Raw genomic sequence first — 24,647 nt, 5'->3', positions numbered from 1 at the left:
TCTGTCTGTTTAAGCCAATTCCAAACCTGGCTGGCCTACTTTGGCACCAGAGCATTTGGTAGAATGAGCTCTCTGCTAGCTGCCAATGCAGGAAAGCTATTAATGGATCAAGACCAAGGAGCCAGCTTTCAACTAGAGTGTAATACATCATTATTATGTATTCGGGAGAATTCAGGGGAAAGATTTCTAAGATACTGCAGCTCCAAAGTGACTGGAATAAGCATATTTATGACTATTCCCCCTGCCCCTTTAAGATTTCTTATTTAGAAGATTACCTGCTTTATAGAACTTGCATTGCTACCATACTGGGAAGTAAATTACTAATATTGGGGTTCATCTACTTCACTACTGCCTTTAAGCATTATGCATCCTCTTAAAATCTGAATAAATAGGTAACAAAACAGAATTTATAAATGAGGCACAGGTTCTGCTAGCAGTACCACAAGATAATATAATATAATAAAATAATAATAATAATAATAATAATAATAATAATAATAATAATAATAATTTATTATTTATACCCCGCCCATCTGGCTGGGCCTCCCCAGCCACTCTGGGCGGCTTCCATAGAAACCAAAACTACAGTAAAATATCACACGTTAAAAACTTCCCTGAACAGGGCTGCCTTAAGATGTCTTCTGAATGTCAGGTAGTTGTTTATCGCTTTGACATCTGCTGGAAGGGCGTTCCACAGGGCAGGCGCCACTACCGAGAAGGCCCTCTGCCTGGTTCCCTGTAGCTTTGCTTCTCGCAATGAGGGAACCGCCAGAAGGCCCTCGGCGCTGGACCTCAGCGTCCGGGCAGAATGATGGGGGTGGAGACACTCCTTCAGGTATACTGGACCGAGGCCGTTTAGGGCTTTAAAGGTCAGCACCAACACTTTGAATTGTGCTCGGAAACGTACTGGGAGCCAATGTAGGTCTTTCAAGACCGGTGTTATATGGTCTCGGTGGCTGCTCCCAGTCACCAGTCTAGCTGCCGCATTCTGGATTAGTTGTAGTTTCCGGGTCACCTTCAGTCCCATGATGAGGCCTGAATCCCGACTGGAAGGGATCCAAATGGTCCGCTTCTTCCAGGCGTGCCTGGAGTTGTTCGGCAACCGCTCGCTCAATCACCTTGCCCAAGAATGGAAGATTTGAGACTGGGCGATAGTTGGCCATCGTGTTCGCATCTAAAGATGGTTTTTTAAGAAGCGGTTTAATAACCGCCTCTTTCAGCGGGTCTGGGAAGTCTCCCTCACGGAGGGAAGCATTCACCACCCCACGAAGCCCATCGCCCAGTCCTTCCTGGCTAGCTTTTATAAGCCAGGATGGGCAAGGATCCAGGAGACAGGTGGTTGGTTTCACTCGTCCAAGCAGCCTGTCCACATCCTCAGAGGTAACAGATTGGAATTGATCCCACTCGACTAGACAGAACTCTAGCACTCTCCCGCCCCGTCCCTGCTCCCACGGTGGAGTCTACTTCTTCCCGAATCTGAGCGATTTTATCTGCAAAAAACTTTGCAAAATCATTGCAGGAGAACATGTGGCCCGTACTGGGCCCTGATGTTGCAGGTGGTTCCGCTAAATTGTGAACCACCTGAAAAAGTCTCCTACTGCTGTTTTCTGCAGATGCAATAGAGGCGGTGAAGAAATTCTTCTTTGCCGTCGCTATCGCCACTTGGTAGGCTCGATGTTGAGCTCTAACCTGTGTCCGGTCAGATTCGGATATATCCTTGCTGCAAAGGGATTTTTTTTTGTAATGACTTCTTAAATAATTAGTATTACAGACTATCAAGCATTTGAGCTACTGTATCAAAATGATAACAGTAAACTCTTAGGCTAGAATAGCAAGTGTCGAGTCTACAAGAGATCCAATGTGAAAGGTTTTTTATTGTTTTGTTGCGGGGGGTGCTATATTATTTTGTTTATACTGTATGCTGAAAACAATGAGGTCACAGGGGCCTCATAGCCAAACTATGGTTACCATAAACAAGCAAGAATGCTGGTTCCCAGAAAGACATTCGTGGCTGTTTTACCGCTCCCCTAGTCCCGCTGCTGCTGTGTTGGGAGGTAAGCTTAGTGTTTCGACCCCCACATCTGCTCTGGAGGGTTCACCCAACTCCCCAGAGCCGGTTTTTGGTATGTGAGGGCACTGTGGGGGCAGCTGGGAGGATAAAAAGGGGACAGTGTGGGGTAAATCTGTTCCACAAGCAGGCAGACACTGCTGGAAATCATCATTTATACTGAGGGGCAGTATAAACAGATGAGAAAAAGGTGAGTTGTGCTCATAAACCTTCCCAGTGGGTGGAGGCAGACTTGAGAGCATCTCCCAACCAGAGTCAAATGGGAGTTTATTCTGAGCAGTGCAGTGGGAAGTAAGAGAGATAAGGATAGGCAGAGATATCTCACTGCATCCCACCCCAGTATCAATACTATGGTCATTGGAAGGGACGCACGCCTACAGTCAAAGAGAGAAGGATCAATTATGGGGCCTTCTAGTTATTTCAGGTGGTATACCAACAGCAATGGCTGTAGTGAATAATATACAAGTAACATTAAGCTGTTAGGGCATGTCTATACAGTCTCACACAAAATATGGATTACTTGTCAGGATGTAACTCAAGGTGTGGACAAGAAGGTAAGAGTACGAAACAATCCCACCACCCTAATTCATACAAGTAAGGAAAAGAAAAGCCACTATGAATCAGGTCAATGTTTCCCCACCTGTACTCCCAAATTTAGTAGCAGTTATGGTAGACAGGACATACAGCTGGCAGCTCTAAATGGGGGGCAACTGAGCTCTCCAATCAATTTTTAGCTGCAGGTGAAGAAGAGGGAATTAAATTAAATTTTATACTCTAGACCTACGTCCATTATGGTTTGCCTTTTCCAAAAAAATAAAAATAAAAACCCCACCCACAACAAAGCAGTGAACTAATTCAACTTGTGGGTGCACGACCAAAGGAAATCTTCAGCATAATGGGAGGCAGCCTCTTGGTGCACATTACAATTTATTCTCATGCCATGTATAAAGTTTCCACCATATCTGCCAAATGGATCAGCGGCCAAAATAACTTTGGCACATTGCATGCCCAACCCCATTTTGATGGCAAAAGCACTTTGCTTCCAGGGTGGTGACACATACATCGTATCGCCTGGCACAGCACAACATGAGCTAATAGGAAAAAGGTCTGTTCTATGAGAACCATTCCTCCATCTGAAACAACCTAGGAGAGAATAGCAAGTCTGGGATTTACAACACATTGATCCAGATTTTTTTTCTGAAACAAGAAATTATGGCTCACTAGTATAAGGCAGTATGAAATTGGGGGGGGGGGGTGTATGAAAAGGAGAAAGAGGCCAGAAACCAAAAGAGCACATACAGAGCAAACAGGATTCATGAAAGTACAAGTATCCTTTAAAAAAATGATTTTTATTTCCATTGGAATTAGAGTACAATTCAGCAAGTTCATTCCATTCAGGCCACTGATTACAATCTCAGCTACTTATCAAGTCTTCAGTGACCACAAAGCAGCATTCATTGCCCCACCCCATTTTGTTTCAACAAGAACAACCATGTGAGGTAAGTTAGGCTGAGAGATAGTGACTAGATCAAAGTCACTCTGTGAGCATGATAACTGACATCAGGAATCACAAGACAGAGAAACCAGTAGGAGAACACTTCAATCTCCCAGGACTTTCTATACAAGATCTCAAAGCAGCTGTCTTATTACAATAGAATTTCAGACATAGATTGAAATTGCAATTTACTACCAAACTTAAAACCATGGAGAGACCTGGTCTGAATAGAGACATTGGATTCTTATCTCATTATACATGATAAACCTATTTTTAGCCATCTCACCCCTTGCTTTTTCCTGTAAGACCAATTGCAGTTGTTAACAGTCGTCAACAGGTTTACCACACCTATCAGCCAACCACCAATTCCCACCACCCTTCTGAGTAATACCCCTCCCCACCCTCTCAATATATATAAGGGTCTAGTGACTTCTTCAGTGTAACAGTGTAACACGAAAGCTCATACCAATCACAAACTTAGTTGGTCTCTAAGGTGCTACTTGAAGGATTTGTTTTGTTTTGTTTTGACTATGGCAGACCAACACGGCTACCTACCTGTAACATGATAATTGAGGATTTGAATGTGGGCTCCTGACGCCTAGTCTAACACACTAGCCACTATACCTCTCTAATGCATATGAGTCAAGTCCTTTGAAACTTAATTGTGTTTAAATGATCTGAAAGTGCTCTCTGTGATGTAATTGCTGGTGATCCATTCATATTACAGTACAGGAAAGATAATGAAGAAACTACAGATAACAATTGCAGCACTTATCTGTTCTATTATTATAGGTAAACAAAAATAAATGGCTGATGATGAACCCTCCCAAGCTAAGATCTCGCAAGTTCACCTTCTCTCCTCCACCCAGTCTCAAAGGATCTTGAGTCATCCAATAGATTTTTAGCCTCTGAACAGTTGTATTTCATCAATTTTGTAAACCACCTTTGCAGACTCCAGGTGAAAAAAAAAAGTTGTTGCAAGGCACTCGATCAAGAAACCAGTCCTTAGGTTTGGGACTTGCTATAATGCCCAGATTCAGATCATGAGGCTACGGAAGCAATTTTAACAGGTGCTCACTTGGGATTTTCCTCTCGTCTATGCAGCCAAGTTTGTGTTCTGGCTCATAAAGCATAGCTAGTGCCCTTGGCTCATCTCCCTTTGGCAAATGCACTCTTCATCTTATGTCCAGAACTAGATAGGAATATTCTGTATGGCTTTTGCCACCAACTTTCAGATCAAATCAGACCTTCCATGAGGCCTAGGCAATATATCAATAGATCGCCCAGGACCAGTATGAGGAGCAGACCGCAATGTTCGCTTCACTCAGAGGTATATCACTGATGAAACCGCCACAGCTCCTGAGTCCCTCTGCTAGTGACTTCCACCAGCGAGCGTTACTAATAGAGCGACTCAGGAGCAGTGGCGGTTTCACCAGTGATATATCGCTAAGTGAAACCGCCATCCCACTCTGCCCTCATACTGCGCAGAGGGACAAAAAAGCTGTATCGGCGAGGTGCCAATACAGCTATTTCCTCCCTCTGCACCCCTCTGCTCGGCTGAGAAGTGTGCGGTTGCCATTCCCCTCAGCTGAGCAGTTAAAGGATCCTCCAGCCTGGCACTGGCTCCCACGCAAGCAGGGGGAGCACCGGGGATGGCTCAGCTAAGGATCGGGAGCCCTCCCATGCCCCAGATGAGCCGTACAAACAAGCTGTGTTGTCCCAGCCTGCTAGGCACTGGGGTGAAACCGCCTCAGCTCCTGTGGGGAGACCTGCGGCAATTTCACCTGGTGCCAATGCAGCTTGTTTTTTCAACATTGTGGTATATCGCGATGTTGGGCTGGTGATATACCACAATGCTGATATCGGCCAGCCCTACCCTGCATTGTGGTTTTATCTACCCTTAGCATCTGAACCACCCTCCTCGAAAATTAACTTACTACATATGATAATAACAAAACCACTGGGCAAAAGTAGGAGAGAGAGGGAAAGTTATGCATTAAAATTGGAACTGGGTATCACATCTGTGCTGCAGAAAAACAAGAAAACTCTGTAATATAATGTATTCTCTTTCCAGAAACCTGCAATGCATTATGCTGCCAATAATGCTGTGCAATGAATTAATTCTCTTTCTACATTCCATGGTGTGCATTACTGGCAAAATAATTCATTAGGGTCATTGTTCACGGAGAAACTGGAGAAAGGAGCTGAATGAAGGGGCTCGTATCAAAATAGGAATCCTAACCACTGGATACTAAACCCACCAGACTCACAAAACTTTGTGACCACCAGTTTACCAGAAACGGATTCCATTCACAATGAGCAGGAGCTAAATGAAATGTCACTTAAAAAGATGGCCCCAAACACACTCTGCATGTTCCAAGTAACCACATCAGACTACGGCCTGAAACATTTGGTAGCAACAAACACCCTAATTCAGCATGCTAGACATTTAGACACTCTTAAGCTAATATCCAAACTCTGAAGCACCAGAAATAAAGCATCACCAATTCAACACAATTTTGGAAAAAATTAATTCCTCATTCTACAATCATTCAAGGCAGCAAAGCAACATCTGAAGCAGTAGTGGGTATGAAAACTAACACTTTCCAAACAACTGGCTCCCCCCCCCTTTTTTTTACTGAAAGCTACTTTAAAGCATGTAGGGAAAAGACAAATATGCAAAATTCACATATACATTATGAAGACATGAGCATCTTGCAACTTTTAGAAATGTGATTTAAACCGGAGCTTGAAGACAAATGGGGCAAACTTTCAGGTCAAAATCTAACACACAAGGGATTAAAATAAGATAAATCCTGATAAAATAAACAAGTGAGCCTTTGCCCAACTGTACAGATCCACCAAACCTTCACAGCAAATGGTTTGTGTTACTTGCAAAGTCTACTAGCCACTGATGGGAAGTTTTGCTTCTGCACATGACTCTGGCAAACCGCTCTAAGCTGAAGCATTCCTTCCTCATCCACCCTAGAATGTTTAGTTCACATTGAGTTCATGAAACATCGTACCCTGACCTGTTCTTAATGCATGGTTGACCACATCTACGGAATGCGATGGTTATGTTCTTTTAAGTTTTGCTATATCAATCACTAGTAATAGTTTAATAAGGAGGTTTTCATACCTGTCCAATTCTGTGTTCCCTTTCCCAACCTTTAATCTATTGATGATTAATGCCTATATGCAACCTTTGCATTGTATTTGTGTTAACCCATCAGCAACAAGCACATATGTGGCAATGCTGTAATATTCAATAAAAGGGACTCTCCGAGACATGCTCGGGAGATGCCTCCCATATGACACTTGTCATTCGTCTGTCGTTTATTTCAACCCAACAAGCCACCTTCCTTGTTTATCAAACACAGCTCCATCCCTGTCTTAACTGTTAGATACAAGTGACTCCACTGGACACAGAAGGCCCATGGAACGCATGAAGGAAAGACTGAGGGAATCCAGACTACATCTAGGTTTCCTTAAGAGCAGGCCAAAATGCATCAGTTGTGACCTTGCACGTGAATCTTATGCCCAACCCATGTAACTCAAGTTGAGAAGCACTTGGGCTTAACTTAGGGTTTATATGAAGCTTCAGAGAAAGCAAGTTCTCCTCTGCAACAAAGCAGTTGCAGTTTTAAAAGCCACATTCACATGCTGAGCATGGAAGACCCAGAGCAACTCTGGCAAAGTTGTGAAGTAGCTTCTTTGCTGCTGCTTCTCTCATTTACTTCCTACACGTCTAATCTCCTTTTTGGCCAAACTGACTTTCAAAGCAGCTGGCAACATTAAAATCAATTCATAATATCAAGTAAAACCTCCAATAAAGGCAGCAGTCAAAAATAAAACTCAAACACACAAAAAGGAAACAGGAGCAATAAAACATAACCCGGTTCCAGTAAAACTTTGAAGTCAAATATCTGCAGTGAACATCAAAACATGTCTTTAAAAAGCATTTCTGAAGAGGAAGATCTTAACTTTAGTTATCTGGCAGCCTCCTTGCATTTGGGAACACGCCCCCCAACCCCCAAAGCTCGCCCTCTTCTGTACTCGGGAGCTTGTAGACTCTCCTTCCTTGGAGGTTTTTCAGCAGAGGTTGGATAGCCATCATGGATGCTTTAACTGAGATTCCTGAATTTCAGGGGGATGGACTTGATGACCCTTGGGGTCTCCTACAACTCTACAATTCTATGATACTATCCTGCTCCAGCATGTCTGGAACCAAGAGGGTGGTTCTCAGAAAGAAGGAAAGGTGTGACATGGATCAACATTAATGCTGGCACTTCCAATAAGCATGCAAAACCATAGGAGACGAACCAGCCACAGGACTTCACAATCCATATTCAAGGCAGCTGTCATGTAAAAGTGTAAAACTGTCACCTGACCAAAATACTCTGCACCATCCCAAACACAGGTCAGATAATAGGTTATAGCCCTCCAGAACAGGAACCCCAGAATACGGCAAAAACACAGCAATAATCTTACCTGCAGGTCAAAGAACTTGCTGTACCGTCGGTAAATTGCTTCAGTGGCGCCATTGGACCAGGTGACTTTAATAATGTATACCTGTGGGGAAGAAGAAAGACACTTTAGGGAACTCGGATCACATCAAAATGCTGTTACGATGCTTCCATAGTCCATTAAAGAGATACTTTAATTAATCCTTAGAAGATGATCATTGTCTGGGCAGCTATTCAGAAAGGGCAGTAGCTGGGGGTGGTTTCTTTGCATCATTTATATGCAAACTTTTTTTGTATTGAAAGGGTCCGTTTTAATAAAAGCCCTTTTTACTCACCTTTCTTGCCCTTTTTAAAGATTTATCTGTAATCCCCATAACTGTGATTTTCAAAATTAACCCACAAGAAGCCCAAGTGAGGTCAGAAAGCATTAACTGTCATTCACGCATTCCTCATATGTAGAGCTGCTGTGTTTTAACTGAGGACCAGGACCACACTTTTAACCCTGCTTCCTAAAACAACCATGCATTGTCTACAATAGTCAGTAAGTGAAAACTCAATGCATGAGCTGCTTCACGCATGAAGCTGTTCTGCACAATCAGGCCACCCAGCTGTGCAGGTGTCCCAGCTGCATGGAGCCCCTCTAAAAGCAAGTAGAACCTTGCAGGTTTCTTGTTTCTTTCCAGGCAACCACACACAATGCAATTTTGTTCCAGGAAAACAGATGTGCTCTCAGGGACAGAGCTAAAAGGCACAGCCCCACTTTACAGTCAATGCACAGTTGGCGCACAATTGTGTGAACAGGGCTTCCAGTTTGGCTGCATAATGATGCAATAGAACAAATAAGAGCCAGCTATGTGATAACATCTGTAACAGCTAGGGGAACACTTCCTGGCTTCACTGTGGACTGAGTTTTTTAAAAATTGGTGCTCAGCAGCAACTGCAGGGAGTAATGTACAATCACTGCTATAGGGTGGGGTGGGGCGAACGCTTCATCCACGCTCCCCTGGAACGTTCAGGGTTGTGCCGCTGGGAAACATTTTGGTTTGATCTTCCTAATGGATGCTCAAGGTAAATGAAGCCCCACAATGAAGAACCCTCACGCAGGCAAAATTAATGTATCTGACGTTGTTTCACAACTGTTTGTTTGCCTGTTTAACACATTTCTATACAGCTTAATCATTCCCATTTCTAAGTAGTTGCTTTCATCGATATCTATGACTAGCAGTTTGATATCTTTCATATACATTGTCTGTAGCCACAAATTTGAGTCTTTGGAAAGGGACAAGAGCACACCTCGCTTCATTATCATCTAAATTTGGTTTCCGGTCCCTGCACACAGACTTAAGTAAATTTATCACCAACACTACAATCCCAAAGGCCCAAGTGCAATGGCGGCACAGAGAGGACAGGGATTAAAAGCATCAGGAATACACTCCCTGTGAATGTTCTTCAGAGTTAGCTAATTCCCACCCACTTGCAGAATTTACTGCCCTGGGAAAACTGGTAAATATTTAGAGATCGCAGGCTGTTAGTCTTGGCTGTTGGCCATGCCAAACAACAGCCATATCTTCTCCTGGGGTTCTGCTGCTGTCACTGCTTTCCTCTGTTTGCTCACCTCTTGGGAAAAAGAGCATGTTGCATCCAATATTTGTTGTGTCTAAGAATCTGAAACCACTTTACTCAGCCTTGCTAGCTATTTAGGGGTGGACTGACTTGGGGCAACAAAGTTTTCCCCACAGTACCATGAATTCACATCCCTGAGAAATAAAAAGTTCCAGTGCCACAAGGCTTGGTTTCCCAGGCATGAGAGCGCCTTAAAACAAACACTATAAAAGGCACCTTATTTTATATAGAGAAGCAGAATATAACTTGAGAGTAAGCAAGGGCCTCAGCAATACAGATTCATAAGACAGTAATGGGCAGCCTCAAACCCTCCAGATGCTGTTGCACTAAAACTCCCATAAGCCCTAATCATTGGCCATGTTGGCTAGGACTGATTTGAACTGTAGTCTAATCTTTAGGGCCACAGGTTCCCCAGCCCTGGTCTAAAGAGAAACATGGACAACCCATCCTCAAAGCTATCCCCACTTTCTAGCTCCTACCAGAAACTTTCCTCTCTCCAGCTCTTCCAAACCACAAACAGCAGCTTCTCCTCCTCTCCAAACACACACACACACACACAGCTGTCATCCACTCCCTTCAGTTAACAAGAAATCACCCTCTCCAAGCCCTGATGGTCACAGGGAAGTTCCTGATGATCAGGAAGTCATCTCCTAATTATTAGCCTACATGGCAACAAAGAAACATCAACAGTTCATCCTGGACTATTAACCAGCATTCTGACCAACAGAAGCATATACCACTATGTTTCTCTCTGATAAAGCTTCTCTGTATATTTTGTGAAAATACATATTAATGTTAACTTTATTCCATCTCAAAGCTTTTGTTACTGGTTGAGCTTACCTATGCAGGTCACTCCCACCTCAGACAGGGTCACAAAAATGGAACCTCTACTGGGAGCCTGCAGCTTATTTCATTCTTTCCTTTTGCTCTCCTCCCCCTGAAGCTGCAATAACAATTCTGGAGTGACTCCCATGTGCAGAAGGACCACAATCTGCTTGGAAGTGGGACCTATAAACTGCACTTGATTACATACTTCTCTATGGCTGGTATTCCAGTACAGTTACAAGAACAGCTCAACCACTTTTGCTACCTTCTCCACAAATCCCTGAAACATCTCCCCCTGCCCCAATGTACACACAACCTTCTGTTTCTGGAGAGCATCCATTCTAGTTCCCAGGCTACCCCCATCTCCTCCACTCCTTTCTCTGTTGCACCTACACATTTAACATTAGTCCTGTTGTAATCAAGTCCCTCTCTATAACTTTTCCTTCTCCATTCTTTGCCTTCAATGGCCAAAATCACATACAAAGCTCCCCTTAGCAACAGGTACCAGATGCTCCATGCTGTATATTGCTGAATTCCATGTCTGTGTGTGCGCAACACACACACACACACACACACACACACACACGTATATAAAGAGACTAGGGATGCATCAATTCCCATTTGAAGGAAAAGAGCACCCCTGAAGAACTGGTCCAGCTTAGCCCCAATCCTTTACAACCCTAGCAAAGATACCATTTCGAAAACCCCAAATAGGAAGTCAAAATTATCGCTTTTGCAAGATGGATGTGTATTTCTCTCTCACACACACACTTTTCTCTCCCCCACCCTCCAGTATTGTATTGCAATCTCTTACTTTCCCAGGTTTTGTTTAACTACTCTGAGCTTTAAATAAAATCAGTCCCCTGTAAGTAGTTTCCACAAATCTGATTAAAGTCTCATGAGAATAGGCTTGAAATACAGGCAGCATAAAGAAGGGAAAGCAACAAAGATATACAGGCTTTTCCAGCCCCAGTAGAAGGCTCTCTCCCTCTCTCTCTCTCTCTCTCTCTAGGCAGGCTGCCAAAAGTGATCCATTACTGAAATGCTATAGAATGCTTAGCGAGCCAGAACTTCTGGGGGCCAAAGACCTAAATGATGTCATGCTGGCTGCTTTGCGGCAAGCCCTTTTGGTGAACCAAGTGCATCTTGGGAGTCCTCTAGAGGAAATGGAACACTTTATTAGCCAGAGATTGCCTCTGCATGCTTGATCATACTGCAGAAGGGGACTGTGTGTCTGATTTGCACATCCCAGGAAGATGTTAAGAAAGAAGGGGAACTTTCCCAGCAACCTTTTAACTAATCATTCCATGATCAGTATGACTCATGCACACTGAAATCGTGGATTGGCCCACACACTCACCATTTTGATAATTTCATATGCATAGTGGGACACTGGAGCTGAATGAGGTAACTAGCCACCTGCTCAAAGCAGAATCCAATGCACGACAAGAACACACATACTTCACACCACAAATTTCACCATACTCATGTCCTGCTTATGGGCTTCCCATAAGCATTTCATTGGTTACTGTGGAAATAGAAGGATGAACTAGACAGGCCTTTGTCTGATCCAGCCGGGCTCTTCTTACATCTAAAGGAAGGCTCCCCTGTTGAAAATCCAATGTCCTAACTTCAGATCACCATACCAGCTATGACTTCTAGGTAGAAGGAAAAATCAACTGGCTAATTTGTAGGGCTTGCTTATCAGTAAGAATTGGAAATTTGGTAAAAACTATTCCCCCCCCCCCCGCTTTTTGGGTCAAGTATCCACTATAGAGATGAGTATTCTCATCACAAAACATTCTCCTTTCTACCCACACCCATTTATATGGATGGGAAAATGCTGAGGAAGTGACCATAGCAAAAGGTCAAAATAGAACAAAGGTACTCCATAAAGTTTTCTTCAAATGGACAACTTAAGTCTGAGCTGTACCAAATATTGACCTGTGATCCAAAGAACTGGGCAACAAGTTCTACAGGCCTAAGGGAGCTTCAGGGCCCCATTTCCTTAAGGGCAGTATCCTGTCCCATGTTGCATGGCAGTTGGCTTCTTTAAATGGAGGGGAGCAATAAGGCATGGATTAAACAAATGCATTTTACTGGGTACAGGTGATCCCTGGGAGACACATCTTAAGTAGCCCTTCAGATCGCGGTCACCATCTATTCTTAAACAGTTTTATATAGAGCTTGGGTTGGTGTAGTAATAATAATTTATTTCATACACTATGGACAAATGTTTCTGACTCCCAAATGTTGACCAATGCTAAGAACAAAATAATTTACCACCACCAATTATGATGCTGAAAAAATTGGGGAGGAAATAAACAGGGCTGGATTTTGTGCATGGAAGTTCTAGTCTTCAAAAGAAAGTCCTGGGCTCATCATTCTTTATCTCTTGAACCTAGTAAAAAGCAAAGTAAGGTAAAGGTAAAGGTACCCCTGTCTGTACGGGCCAGTTGTGTCCGACTCTAGGGTTGCGCGCTCATCTCGCTCAAGAGGCCGGGAGCCGGCGCCATCCGAAGACACTTCCGGGTCACGTGGCCAGCGTGACGAAGCTGCAGCTGGCGAGCCAGCACCAGCGCAGCACACGGAAACGCCGTTTACCTTCCCGCTATAAAGCGGTACCTATTTATCTACTTGCACTTAAGAGTGCTTTCGAACTGCTAGGTGGGCAGGAGCTGGGACCGAATGACGGGAGCTCACCCCGCCGCGGGGATTCGAACCGCCGACCATACGATCGGCAAGTCCTAGGCACTGAGGTTTTACCCACAGCGCCACCCGCGTCCCTAAAAAAAAATAAATCTGAACTCTACCCACCTGTGCCCTAAATGGCTTGGGACCACATTACCTCAGAAACTGCTCCCATAAGAATCTGCCTGGCACTTGGAGGCCCTGCTCTTACACTGGTGCCTTATGTGAATAATATGAAAATTAAAATGTGGTACGTTCTCCATGTATATTTCAAGGGGAGGGATCACTTTCAACAACATAAAATGCTACTAGGATTGAGCTCCAACATAGATGGGAGGTGCTGTCTCTTGCTAATTATGTGTTTAATTTGTGGTTTTATATATAAAATATGCCTGTGCGTTATATTACAAACATTTAAAACATGATGGGCATTTAACCAAGTTGGGTTTTAAGAAGTCTTTGTATCGTCAAGCTTAACCCCTGACTAATTAAAACCTTGCTGCATATGGAGAAGGAAAATATTCTTCTGGGTGATAAGTCCTGGCTCAAAAGAATATTGTTCCTCACAGATACCTCCTTGTATGACCTCATCTATATAATACAATTCCCTCCCAATCTTCCTTGTCCCTTCACTAGCTGTAGCAACCACATATTGAAGGAAACGGGACTGGAAAAAAATAGCCAAAAGGAAAACTGCCAAGAGTGACAAGCTGCTAGAGAAATGCAAATGGTATCTGTCCAACTGTAACAGAGCTGTCAGAGAGAGGGGGAAAAAACCCTCAAAGCAACTGAATAGGGAGAAATAAAACCCAGCGAGTCACACCCCCATCTCCACTCTTGAAGCCACATGATTCTTTCAATATGAACTTGCACCAGAAGTCAGGGGGAATTTACCAAGTTCATCAGATGTGGCATCACTTAGCATTATCAACAGGGGAACCAAGTGCCAGAACCTTCTAGCAAGAGCAGAGCTGGTGGTCTTGAGACAAACCAGGCGGTAAGAGGAAGACACACCACAGGAGTCCAACAGGACTAGAGTCTAACCAAAGTTTACATTGAGGGGGTATTGTTTTCTTCTTCAAATTCTTTCAGTTTATTGGCAACCACATCCTGCAAAACAAGTACATTTTAAGTGTGCACAAGTGGGTTTAGAAAATAAAATTTGACTTTATCGGTGACTGGGGGATAAATACAGGGCAAGCCATGGAAATCGTGGATCAGGGATCCCATGTTTCATTTAGAAGACAACCCCTCCCTTTTCTGCCTATTTAGAGATAGGAAAGCCAGAAGAGTAATGCTCCATCTGTACTCACATTTCTGAATTTTCATGGTAGCAGCTTTGCGGCATGTTTCAGGACCAGATGTAAGTTTACACAATGCCAGTACTGTTAGATAAGGCACCAGGCCACATCTCATACCTTCCTATACGACCAAATGATAATCCGATGCCTGGCATGGCTCAGCATTGAACAACTGCCTAAATCACCCAAAGTCGACATTACAAAGCACCTATTGGGAGGTGTCTTCAACTCACCTTACAGTCATCGACCTAAACAAAAGAGGATATCATGTAAGCAATTTCTGCACATGCACCAATTCATGAGCCAATATGCCTTCAGATGAGTGCTAACACACAAGTCCAGCCACTTGTAATTCATATAGTGCAGTGGTTTGGTTGTACGTTGCAGGAAATACCAATGTATTTCAATGTAATAGAATCAGCAATGTTGTGCTGACCAGTCACTGCCCCCAACTAAAAAGCTGCAGCTTGGAGCAGTGCATGAATAATCTTACAAAAGGAGTGCTTTATCTGTCCTCATATTTTAAAAATAAAGATTTCAATCACTTACTTTTCTCATCCATCATTCATTACTGGTCTGGCATCACTAGCAAACTCCATTACTAAGACATCCATCAAGAGCTTATTTCCAATGCATTCATCTACTTGCTAGCATTATTAGAAGAAAAACTGTTAACAGCTACAAAAAGATGTAACCCTTTGTCAGCTGTAGAAGAGAAAAATGTTCTTAACAATTCCCAATAACACTGGAAGTCTAGCATTGCCAATCTTCTAGTCCAACCACACCAACATATGTCACTTCGCACTGGCTCCTAGCTCATCTCTAAATTCAGAGCCAGATTAGCACCTCCATTTTGTAAGTTGTGGAGCAGTATGTTGTGGTATCTATACTTATTTTAACTGTATTCCTGAACCCTGGCCCCATGTAAGGGTTCCTATAGAAAAGGAACCAGCTTACTGATATTTTTGTAAAGAAGAAAGTGTCTTATGCTTTATTTACTGTGTTTGAGAGGATTAAGGGCACAGACATAGGATAACAGGCCTTGTACTCTTAACACACACCCTTTCCCTTCAAGTCTCAGCAGCTGCATGCACACTGCAAACAAGTGCAATAGTCCTCTTTTTGAGGTTGCCACTGAGAAATCCAGGGATTAATCTAGATCAGTTGGAGCTATGGTACTAATTCAGGAGTGAGGAACCTTTGGCTCTCCAGATGTTTCTAAACTACAACTGCCATCAGCGCTGGCAAGCACGGCCAATGGCCAAGGATTATAAGAGTTGTCATTTGGCAACATCTAGAGGACCAAAGGTTTCCCACACCTGTACTAAATAGTTCACTTTTGCCTTCCTCCTCCTCCTCCTCCTCCTCCTCCACACTTACACTCCTCCCAGACTCAATCAATATCTGTCTTCAGACTGTTAGGCAACCCAAGTCAAAAGTTCAGATCCCTAAACACAAAGCTGACCCATTGCCCAAACAGGCATTCACCCATTCATCAACCATGAGATGAGAGAAAAGGTTAAGTTCATTATGAAACACAGATTTGATATCATAACTCCACTAACTAGATGCAGCAAGCTCATTTGAAGCAGGTTTCTCCAAAGCTGAGGGGATGTGGGGAGAAGGAAGAAACAAAAGTTACATGCAACTCCGCACTCTGTTACAGTCGCCACAGAGATAAATTTGGCCCTTGTGGTCTCTTCCAACTCTATGATTCTATGATTCTATTTTTTTTAAAGAATATTTATTAGATTTTCCAATTTTTTAAACAAACAAACAAAAACAGAACAAACAAAAACATTTAAAAAGGCATAAAATTCATAAACCATACTTTTAAATAACAAATTTCTCACACCTCCTCATACTTCTCCTCCTTGTATCCCAATTAAGGTTATTTGTTCAGCAAATCCTTCATTTAAAGCATTACAGCTTATAACAGTACCTTATTTTTCAAACCCTTTTTTCCCCCATCAATGTTCCTTTGTATCATTACAGCTAGAAACCTCTCAATTTCAATCCAACACCATTTTATGATTCTATGATTCTAAATGAGGACAGAAGCAGATTCTCAAACATCAGATCTTCCGAGCACTCAATAAATGAGTAGCAGAAGTTACTCAAGGCCACACTTTCCTCAGCCTTTTCTCAGAGAACCAGTCTCCCCATTAGTGCCCCACAGCTGAAAATACAACTTTCCATAGAATTAAGTTAAGTGCAATTGTCTGTCTGTCTAGGGGTGGGGTGGGGGGAATGCACAGGTCATTTCTAGGTCAGACTATGACACTCTGAAAGTAGGGAGTTTTCCAAACTCATGAATAGTAAGAAACTGCCTTCAGGGAAGAGAAAGACAGGTCTGTGCTCAAAGTAGTTGAGGAGGCCTAACAGGCCTATTTACGGTTGGCTCCAACCTCACAGAAAGAGCCTTGTAGGTAGCCAACAGCAAGATGACTCAGCCTCTCCACTTATTGTATAAAAATAGGTTTGGAGTGTATATAATTAACTGTCTTTGGGAATCTGTCTTGTTCTTATGTACAGATTCAGGGGCAAACACTGTTCTCTTTCACTTCAACGTTAATCTAGTTCACAGGGTTTCAGAAACAGAGACATGATTTTCTTTAAAATGTGTTTATTCCTCCAACGAATTGAAGGCAGCAGCTTACAACATTTGTCCTTCTTCCGCTTTTTAGCCAAGCAACTCCCCAGTGTGGTACTTTTGGCTGAGAGACAGTGTGCCTGGCAATGGCCACACAGTCAGCTTCATGGCCGAAAGGTTAGTGCAACTACATTGTCCAACTGGGCAACTGGGCACAGAGATGGTTACAGGCTGCCTGTGTGTACAAACTGGTCTATCATCCTCCATGTGGTCACCGTATGGATATACAACTGTCCATGATCAAAGGGGGGGGGAGAGAGAGAGAGAGAGAGAGAGAGAGAGAGAGAGAATGGCCTTGTGATTCTTTCCCATTCCAAGCTTTCTCTGAACAATTCTAATTATTGTGCTCTGGAATTGTGCTCTGGAATCACTGGAATGTCACCAGTGAGTAAACAGTGCATGTACCAAAGTAGGAAGATCTCATTGCAGGTGACCTCTTAATTCACAGACAAAGCCTCTTAGATAAGAATATGTTTGGAGATGTCTTCTATCTGTAGATATATGGTATAATCACATCAATTTAAATGTGTGTGGGGTGGGTGTGGGTGTGAAGGTTTCAAAGTCTCAGAAATAAAACACCATAGGATTCCAGAGACAAACGAAGACTCCTAAAATTGCCCTTTATTTTCACACCTGCCCTTCAAAAGATGGAAATACATGGCAAGCTGAAAAACTACGGATTCCAAAGGAAATCTCATCCTGTATTTTCATCCACTGGGACGAGTGGAAAGCATATGTGAACATTTAAAAATAGGGTGAAAGACTCCTAGCTCAGGTAGAAGATAAAGAACAAAGGTCTAGTCTTGGTGTGTAAAGGTCAGCAGCAGCCAATTTCAAATCAACCACAACACAATATATTCCTGCAAAGGTTGTCAGAGCTGAATTACAGAATCATAAGTTCATTCTCTTTTCAAGGGCTAAAAACTTTTAACTGTTAAAGAATCATCTAAGGAATCAAATGAGAGCAAACATATTTGTGGTGGATATTTTCCATTGCTGGAAGAAGAGGAAGGCTCACAGTTGCCAAGAGGGAAGGCAGCCTTTAATCCTTCACTTAGAGCAGTACTGTAATTTGAAGAGGAATTATGACATCACCAACCATTTTCATGCTACTCCAAAAGGGAGAAGTCAGTATTTTTTCCATCATAAATAACTGGAGGAAGGGCAAGACAGAAAAAAAGATCTGTGTAAATAAGAATGAGCCTCAGGCCTAGTTCACACAATATATTCTTGCTCCGTGAAAACAGTCCCAGGTATGCAGTCAAAGAGCTGAACTTGTCTGAAGGAACTCATTGGATATATATGGCCAGCAGAAATCTTTGGACAGATCTACATGCTATAAAATAAATATAGGCTCTAGAGCCACCATATCATTATTATCCTTATTTGCCTTGTAATACTAATGGGGGGGGAGGTATTTGCAGGTGAGAACCAGCACAGAAATATGCTTAACCCTTTCCGTGTTCATCAGTTCTCCTCTGCAAATGGTTCTCTCTCTCTCTCTCTCTCTCTCTCACCACGCACACACACACACACACACACACACACTTTTAGTACATTGCCCCCCCCAGCAGTGCTGCCCAATTGGAATCAACACTGATTAAGATTTTTTTATAATTAAAAAAAAAGTGAGGAAGAAATTTACAGGGCAGAATTCCTATTCCCACCCCAATTTTCCCATCGCAAGTGCTGTTTGAGAACACACATTGGCTAGCATGAAGTGTATTTCCCATCTTAATATTTGCTTCTAAAATCCAAAATCACAATTAACCACGCTGAGGCATCTGGTGAGCAGATGGAAACCAAATGCTTGACTAGATGGATATTTTGGTCTGATCCAAGAGGGCAGTTTGTGTGCAAGCTGATTTTTCATAACACACAATCCCAAGTATGCAGGTTACACACAGCAAATGCACTCAGCGGAGACCCACAAATTTGGTTTGGGCCTTGGTAGTCAAGCACAGATTGGTTGTCAGGACCTTCCCCTTAAGAACAATTGGGTGCATTTTCGCACAGGAGTCCCATTGTGTTCACTGGTGCTTACTCCCATAGGGGATTGCAACACAAGTTCCAGGCCTCACACTGCATCTTACTGGGAGGTTAGGTACAAGCCCCTTTTCCTCCTCCACCTCCAAAACTTTCAGAGCTGGGAAAGGGGACCAAGGAATTAATCTACTCAAAGGAAAGAGGGAGTGCAAATTACAGAGCTGGTTTCTGCAGTAGCAACCATGGCATTTGAATTGACCAAGATACAAACAACTGCCCAACCCTACAGTCAGCTAGAAAGCAGGACTGCCTCATTTAAACAACAACAGGTTGTTAGGGTATGACAGCGTTTTTCAACCAGTGTGCTGTGGCACCCTGGGGTGCCTTGAATGATTGTCAGGGGTGCTGTGGGCAACACTGGCCTCCATCCCTCTTTCCTCTCCTCCCTGCTATGATGCCCTCTCTTGTCTCTGCCTCCCAAAGGCTTGCACAGCTGTTTGTTGCAGCAGCCCTGGCCATAAGCTCCGTAGGTGAATGGTGCCTCTGGGAGACACCTCTCTTTGGGGCGGGGGTCAGCTCAGAGACAAGGGACGGCTGCCCCGAGGACTCCCAAGGAAAGGGGAGAGAACACTCCCCAAGGGAGGGTGTTCAAAAAAGGGTGAGAGGCTGTCAGCTCTGCAGGCAAGGGGTGACATAACTGGGCTCCTGAGCCCCACAGGGGTGCCACAGAAAGAATGTAATTGGTTAAGGGAGCCGTGGACTCAAAAAGGTTGAAAACTTCTGGGGTATGATAATCAAATCTTATGTCTATCTGAACTGAAGAGCTATACAAAACTGGTTCACTTCGCCTATCCTTCATTACAGGCAACAATTTCTCGTTGATTTTCCTTCTGATTTAAAGGATTGTCTTTTCCCAAATGACTCACTTTTTCTCTTATGTGTAAGAGCCTACCATCTTTCCCCCCTTTGATTATGCATTTTCTCCATACTATGATGTCTCAGACAGAACTAGAACACAGCTAAGAGCGTCTCTATCTGTAGTCACTGGCAGATCCTTCCAAAGATTAAAAAACCCTATTCCAGTCAACTCAGGAATGTATTTCAAAGGATGAATGTGGCCAGCACTATAGCATCATTTGGTGCAAAGGCAGCATTCAGTTTTAAGAAACAAAAGAAATTATCCATAGTGAAGAGTAAAAGCAAGACCTAACTCTGCCCCAGTCTAATAAGATACATAAGGTAATGTCATGTTATAAGCAAGGTATTTTTAAAAGCAAGCATTATAAAAAGCAGCAGCAATCTAGTAGAAGAGGCTTTTAAATGTGTTTGTGGAAGGGGGTATTGCTTTGTTGTATTTGTTTTAATTATTTCCTGGTGTTTATACCTTGTATTTTTATCCTGTAAACCACCTTGAGATCTTGTGAGGAAGGGTGGTATACAAATCTAATTAATTAATTAATAATAATCATCAATAGGGACGTGGGTGGTGCTATGGGTAAAACCTCAGCGCCTAGGACTTGCCAATCGCATGGTCAGCGGTTCGAATCCCCGCAGCGGGGTGCGCTCCCGTCATTCGGTCCCAGTGCCTGCCAACCTTCGAAAGCACCTCCGGGTGCAAGTAGATAAATAGGGACCGCTTACCAGCGGGAAGGTAAACGGCGTTCCGTGTGCTGCGCTGGCTCGCCAGATGCAGCTTGTCACGCTGGCCACGTGACCCGGAAGTGTCTGCAGACAGCGCTGGCTCCCGGCCTATAGAGTGAGATGAGCGCACAACCCTAGAGTCTGGCAAGACTGGCCCGAACGGGCAGGGGTACTTTTACCTTTACCCATCAATATTTTTAAGTAAGTAGAATCTCATCTCCAACTAGAGTTCTAAAGCCAGTTCTAAAGCACATGTCTGCAACTACATTTTGGCTGAAATCCTAAACATATTTAACAAGGAGTAAACTCTACTGGACACAATAGAGTTTATTGGCATAGGATTGTACTGTAGATCATCCCCACTACTTGTTTCCTTTGTTTATCTTCCTCTCCCCACCCGCTTCCCTGTGTTGCCTTCTCCACTATCAAAATTCGGCAGATTGTCGCTGTGATGCAGTGGTTAGAGCAGCCCTCCCCAACCTGGTGCCCTCCAAAGGTTTTTGGACTGTAAATCCCCATCACTCCTGACTCCTGGCTGTGCTGGCTAGCACTAATGGGAGTTGGGAGTCAAACAACATCTGGAGAGAACAAAGTTGGAGCTCAGAGACCAGGTTCAAATTCTTTCTCAGTAGCTGATTGAGTGGCCTCTACCAAGTCCATCTCTCTCTCTGCCTGCCTAGCCTAACTCACAGTTACATTGTGGTGATAAAAATGGAGAACCCTGTACACCACCTTCAGCTCCTTTGGAGAAAAGTGGGATATAAATGCAATAAAATAAAAGGTCAGATTGTTATGACATTCTAAGCAAAGCCTATACTAGTGACAATTGTTGCTGAGAACAGTATAAATAAATGAAAACTATCACAGTATCATAGTTTTTTTATCTCAAAATGGCAGGGGAGGGATCATTACATCATTAGAGGTAGGTATAGTTAAAGATTGCTGCACCAATTTGTACAGTATAAGAGGATATGGAATTAAAAGACCTGTATTTTCTACTCATGTTTCATCCTATGCTACCATTCACTCCTTGTTCTCCTCTGCATCCTCCTGGCTGCCTCCTACTTAACTCCCTTTTTCATTATTCTCAGAAACGATCAGGTTCCCATATGTGAAGCGCAACCGTCCATCTCTGCTGTCTCTATTTGCACAGTCTCACCCCTCCGGCTCCTAATATGTTTATGTGTATGTGTGTGTGTTGTGAATGAATTAAACATTGCCATAGATTCTTTAACAGAGTTGCCAGTCAACTCTTTGGGTAGAGACTGTGTTCCTTCGCAATCTATAATGCACGAAATATTTGTGTTAAGGATTCAGCACAGAACAGGCAGGATATTAAAAGTGGGAGAACAGACCCTGCAAGAAGGGGAGGTGTTTGCTATTCAGCAGGCATACCCCAGTTTAGGGGAAATGACAAGCTGCAGCACCCAACCTGCCAGTCACCAGCCCCAACGGATACACACTCTAAACAGAATCTGACAGTTCTGACACATTGCAGCCAGGTTCCCACAGCCTTACAATGCCTGTAAAGCATAGCGGGCACAAAAGCAGGGAGTACCAGAGGTCTTCTCGCCTGGGGTAGATCGAAATCTGAGCAAACTTCTCACACACCCTACAGATGCACTTCTAGGCTGCTGAACACAAATCTGGCAGGAAAGCCACTACTTTCCTTTCTGAGAAAGAAGAAACCCATGTAGATTTCTCTGCCAGGAGAGCAGCTGCTCTCCAGATCCCCTCCAGCAGTTTAAATTTCCAAGCAAACCATTAAAAGCAAACGCCAAGGGAGACTTATGCTTGCCCATCCCACGATGGGACCCGTCCAGAGCACTGGCCAGAGATTTAAAGTGACGGGCTGGTCAACATGCACAATCCTGCCTTTGTAATGTCAACGCTGGTGAAAGAAAAGAAAGAGCCAGGCGGCAAGAACTTCCTGCCTGGCTTGCTAGGAAGTTGCAGTGTGTGCATAGACAGACTATTCCAGCTACAACATGCACTCACAGTGGATCCAGGAGGGAATGGAAGAGACCGCACAGAAGCGGCTGCGGGGAGGCGACCCCATCGCCTCTCTGCTAGCTAGGGAGCTGCAGCCGACGCCCCCCCCCAAAAAAAAAACACACGCAGGGGTAAGATGCCCGTGCAAAATCCCAGCAAAGCAGCTGTATCAAGGGCAGCAGATCTGTCCCAGCATGTGAGGAAAATGAACGGCTGTAGTCCCACAACATCTGGGGACCCAAGGTTGAGAAATACTGGGCTGGAGGATTTCAAGGCGCTTTTAGCAATTCTCCCCGCCCGACCGCGGGTTACACTTACACACAAACACACATGCCACGCTCACTCACATAGTGTTTGTTGGGAATTCGCCGCTTCTGCACGTCCAGCACCTTCACCTCCAAGATACTCTTCCGGGGCATAGCGCTGGTCCTCTGCAACCCGAACCCCAGAAGCAAGTAACAAAATAAAGCGGGAGGGGGGAGGGAAGGAGTGTAAATCTCGAAGACGGGTAGAGGGGAAGATAAGACGAAAGAAACCCCTCCTCCGGGAGGGTCGGCGCAGCCAACGCTCCTGGACCCAAAGAGCATAAACTTTTAAACGCAGCGGTTGTAGAGATTGCGCTGCTAAGGGATAGGCGAGCCTGAGCCCCACAGCACCCTCGGCGCCTGCCTGTGCCCCCCCCTTTCCCCTTTCTTGCTTCTGCTTCCTCTTCCTCCTCCTCCTCCCCCCCAGCTCTACCCCCTTCGCTCTTTCCCTGGCCAGAGTTTGCAGATGCAGGAGGGCTCCTCCCAGCCCATCCCTGCCAAAGCAGCCTATCCCACTCAGGCGCAGGCGGTGTGGTTATGGCGCTCTCTGATCCAGCCCCGCTCCCCGGGCTTCTTAAAGGGCCACGACCACCGTGCGGCTCGCCAGCGCTTTCAGGCCAAACACGCAGACGCGCCTCTCCGCCCCATGCCTTTCGCTTGTGCCGCTGAGAATGAGGGGTGCTTTGGGGGGGCGATGGGGGGGGGGAAGCAAAGGCGCAACTTTTCAGCTGTGGCCGGAACACCGGTGGGAGGTTGGAGCTGGTCGGCAAATCCACACGTTCCTGCCCACTGCCAGTAACACAACCAACCCGCGCACGATCCTTGCCTTTCTTTCACGTCACCCATAACCAAGAGCAGCAAGGGGGAAATAGAGGGACTAGATTAATATGAGGAGCGAGCCTTTTCCACACAATCCCATTTTAACCTCCATTTGACCCCCCCAACTCGCCCGCCTCTCTCTCTCTCTCTCTCTCTGTGAAGTGAAGGAAGAGAGCTCGAAAGCAGCCGAGGTCAAACGCAGGCGTCGCCTTTTTCTCAGAAGAGGAAAAGGCACCAATTAATCCTCGCCTGAATCTGGAATTGCCACACTTTGAAACGCTCCTTGTCGCGACAGGAGCGGCGCAATTGGTTTCCGAGGGAGGCCGAAGGTCGCCTTTCGAGCCGTCGTCGCATAAAGCACTTTGAGCTCCTTTCCCACAACTCTCCCTCAGTCCCTCCTATGGAGTAAATACCCCCTTGCAAAACTTCGCCCCCTCTCCTGCCCCCCCCCGGCTTCAACTTTCCACGCTTGTCCCGCCCCCATAAAGGGGGCGGGTGGGTCTCGAGGGGTGGATTCAGCAATCCCACCCGCCATTGTGCACTCACCTAGGGATCGTGTTGGGTGGGATCTGTAGGGAGAGGGTGCGTGAGGCCTTGGGAGATTAAAAAGCATGGCCCCGAAAACATAAGCCAGCTCCCTCAGCTGCTGTGCAATACAAGAGGACAACGACTGGCTCCAACGGGGAATCTAGACGCATCAAAAGAAGCGTTTCAGTTTAAAGCGGGGAAAATAGGTAGAGAAAAAACGGAGCTCCGCCTCGCCATCTGGTGGCACAATGTTA

General features: G+C 44.5%; 1 protein-coding gene across 1 annotated transcript in view; it reads right to left on the bottom strand.

Moving 5' to 3' along the window:
- The window catches only part of SH3PXD2B (SH3 and PX domains 2B), a 103,123-nt gene extending 79,686 nt beyond the window's left edge, over window positions 1–23,437 (bottom strand). Inside the window, exons 1-2 of the mRNA XM_053376602.1 lie at window positions 23,089–23,437; window positions 8,055–8,135 (exon numbers count right to left, since the gene is read on the bottom strand). Coding sequence (XP_053232577.1) covers window positions 8,055–8,135; window positions 23,089–23,328 — 321 coding nt within the window. The 5' untranslated portion in view covers window positions 23,329–23,437. The remainder of the gene's footprint in view (window positions 1–8,054; window positions 8,136–23,088) is intronic.
- Window positions 23,438–24,647: the final 1,210 nt, after the last annotated feature.

The sequence above is a fragment of the Podarcis raffonei genome, chromosome 2 (genome assembly GCF_027172205.1).
Source record: "Podarcis raffonei isolate rPodRaf1 chromosome 2, rPodRaf1.pri, whole genome shotgun sequence".
Classification (NCBI taxonomy): Eukaryota; Metazoa; Chordata; class Lepidosauria; order Squamata; family Lacertidae; genus Podarcis; species Podarcis raffonei.
This window is presented reverse-complemented; position numbering and strand designations above follow the sequence as displayed.